The following is a 2,500-nucleotide window of genomic DNA, read 5'->3' as shown; positions in this document are numbered from 1 at the left end:
TTGTGTTATGTATTTTCATGTCGCCAGAATTTGATGAGTTTTTTGACAAATTCAAAGTGTGGGATTTTGAGGACCTTTTATGCCTGCATCTCAGTTAATGATATAATGGCTGATAGCTGCTTCACCTTACTAGAATATAATATACGATGCAATATTATAGATGTTGCCAGAGTGTATGTTTGGCTTTTCGCATGATAATTTTAAAACGTTGATTCTCCCCTTCCACATTAACACTTCCGCTGCGGGCATTTTCGTGGGGTCAGATCACTTCTGCACTGCGTTTCTTTTGTTCAAAATATGGGCTATTTATGCCTTCAGTTGTGTAAGTAATTGCATCATACCAAATGCTAAATAGAATCACTTTGCCAATATATCACATATAGATTCATTTGTTCTAGCATAAATAAAAAAAATAATAGAAAACAAAGGATCTTAAAATTTAGCCCATTTCAGAAGGGTTAAGGAGTTAAAATTAAAAGACAAGTTTATAACTTTACCATTTCTAAAAATATATTTCAAAACAAAAAAGAATAAACTGGCAGTACATTTGTTATTGATACTATTTTATGGAATATAAAAGAAAAAAAAATACTATACCATAGAACACTTTGTGACATCACTATGCATCAAAGCATAGCATTAGATCCACTATATATTTTTGTCAGTTTCTTCAGTTTGAAGAATTCTACAACTTAAAAGAATACATTCGCTTATTATACATACACAACCTTTTGGCAATGACCACTGTGAGAAAGAGCATCACATCTGATTCAGTGGTAATGTAGTAGTGTCAACTACAAGGGAAAAAAAAAATTCATACCAGAAACAGGGCATTTGATTGTACATGATTCCTTCTTTGCAAAGAATAATTAACAAGAGAGTGAAAACATGAGAGTAGGTTCATTCATACATGGAACATTATTATTTATTATCACAGTGCAAATACGCAATATACAAGGGGGCTCTACATATCCTTACGATCATCCGAAACGAAACCAACGTAACGATACTGTTTTGTTACTTACTGACACTCTTCTACAGACCCTGAAAAAGTACCATAAAATACTAAATACAATTGAATATAGAGTAAAATAAACATTCAATAGACCATGCACATGCAAGAAATGATGCACAACACATTCAGTTGCTTTCTAACTTTGAAGTTCTTCATACACAAGAACTGCCTGCAGTACAAAATACTGCTGATAAAAATTAAAATATTTGATTAAAAGAAAGGCCTTAAAATAAATTACATTCTCACACAAGTTACTTCTCCAAGTTGTGCAATTCTGTACTAGTACATCAGTAACCATAGTTTAGAAGACAGACAATAATACTGTACTAAAAAGGGTAAATATTCACACAATTACTTTATTTGCTGCACTGGTGTTCCACCTGGAATGGAGTTTTACACCCTCAATCTCAACAGATCTCAACTTCCTTACACAGACAACTTTTCCTTGGAAAAACTTATATCATCCAGTCACAATACTAACAGGGAAGAGAAATATATCTCATTATACCTTCCTAAAATATGCAAAAGTCTCATTCCTTGTCAACAGAGTAATGATATCAGACTATAGAAATAGAAGGAAGTCTAGCTTCACGACTGGGGGATGGGGTCTGGCTGCTGATAACAACGTGGACGCTGAGTGTCGGGATCCAAGTACAGGACACCGCAGACTGCGGCGAAGCCAAGGATGATGAATAGGAGCTTCAGCAATCTGTTTTCACCGTTGTTCATTTCATGGGGAAGGACCTGTGATGAAAACAAAACAAAACAGAACAGTGAAAAAAACATCTCTATAGCAAAGCGAATAATGGCAAGTAACAAAAATGATTCATTCAAAACTGATTCTCTTGTGAATATCCTGCCTGACTTCAATATAAAAAACCATTCCATACACATCAGGCAATAGAGACGAACAGAAAAAAAAATGAATACACACCTCGAAGAACGTCACATACAAGAACGTCCCACATGCAATGCCCTGCAGAGTGCCTGACAGAATGGTCGTTGTGAAAGACTGGAGTTCCATAATGCCCATACCAACTCCAACTCCGAGGGGGGCTGTCACGCAGAAGAACATGATTCCTAAAAGCATCTGTTGGAAGAATCATTGTGTGAAAATCAAGAGAAATGGAAATCTGGGAGAGATTTATTTATGAGTTTTATAACTGATGATGAAAAGTTTTTGCTTATAGGACTAGGAAACGATAAATTTTGCTAATTTCTTCAAAGTCTTCAGAACCACATTTCAGGATCATAACCATCTTAACAATGGGAAAAGAAGTCTATGTTTATCTTCTTTTACTAAAATGCGTCTTAAAAACATCCAAAAACACACACTGGTTTGTAAACCTTCTCATCTGTTCATGCCTGCACAACATACCATCAATTCTGGATCTCGCAAACAAACAAGAAAATATCTACACACCAAAAATTAAAATTCCACGAGCTCACCCATCTCTCCTTCACAGAAATGACCAAAAATCAAGA

General features: G+C 35.1%; 1 protein-coding gene across 1 annotated transcript; it reads right to left on the bottom strand.

The window, feature by feature from the left end:
• Positions 1–484: 484 nt before the first annotated feature.
• On the bottom strand, positions 485–2,105 carry LOC122254333 (zinc transporter ZIP1; the record flags this gene model as incomplete). The annotated part of the gene is given in 2 exon segments (XM_086538303.1): positions 485–1,759; positions 1,950–2,105. Coding segments are annotated over 2 exon segments (312 nt in total), but the record flags the coding sequence as incomplete, so codon positions are not given.
• Positions 2,106–2,500: the final 395 nt, after the last annotated feature.

Source organism: Penaeus japonicus, unplaced genomic scaffold, assembly GCF_977035675.1.
Source record: "Penaeus japonicus unplaced genomic scaffold, GWHDUDI00000001_assembly GWHDUDI00000007, whole genome shotgun sequence".
Lineage (NCBI taxonomy): Eukaryota > Metazoa > Arthropoda > Malacostraca > Decapoda > Penaeidae > Penaeus > Penaeus japonicus.
This window is presented reverse-complemented; position numbering and strand designations above follow the sequence as displayed.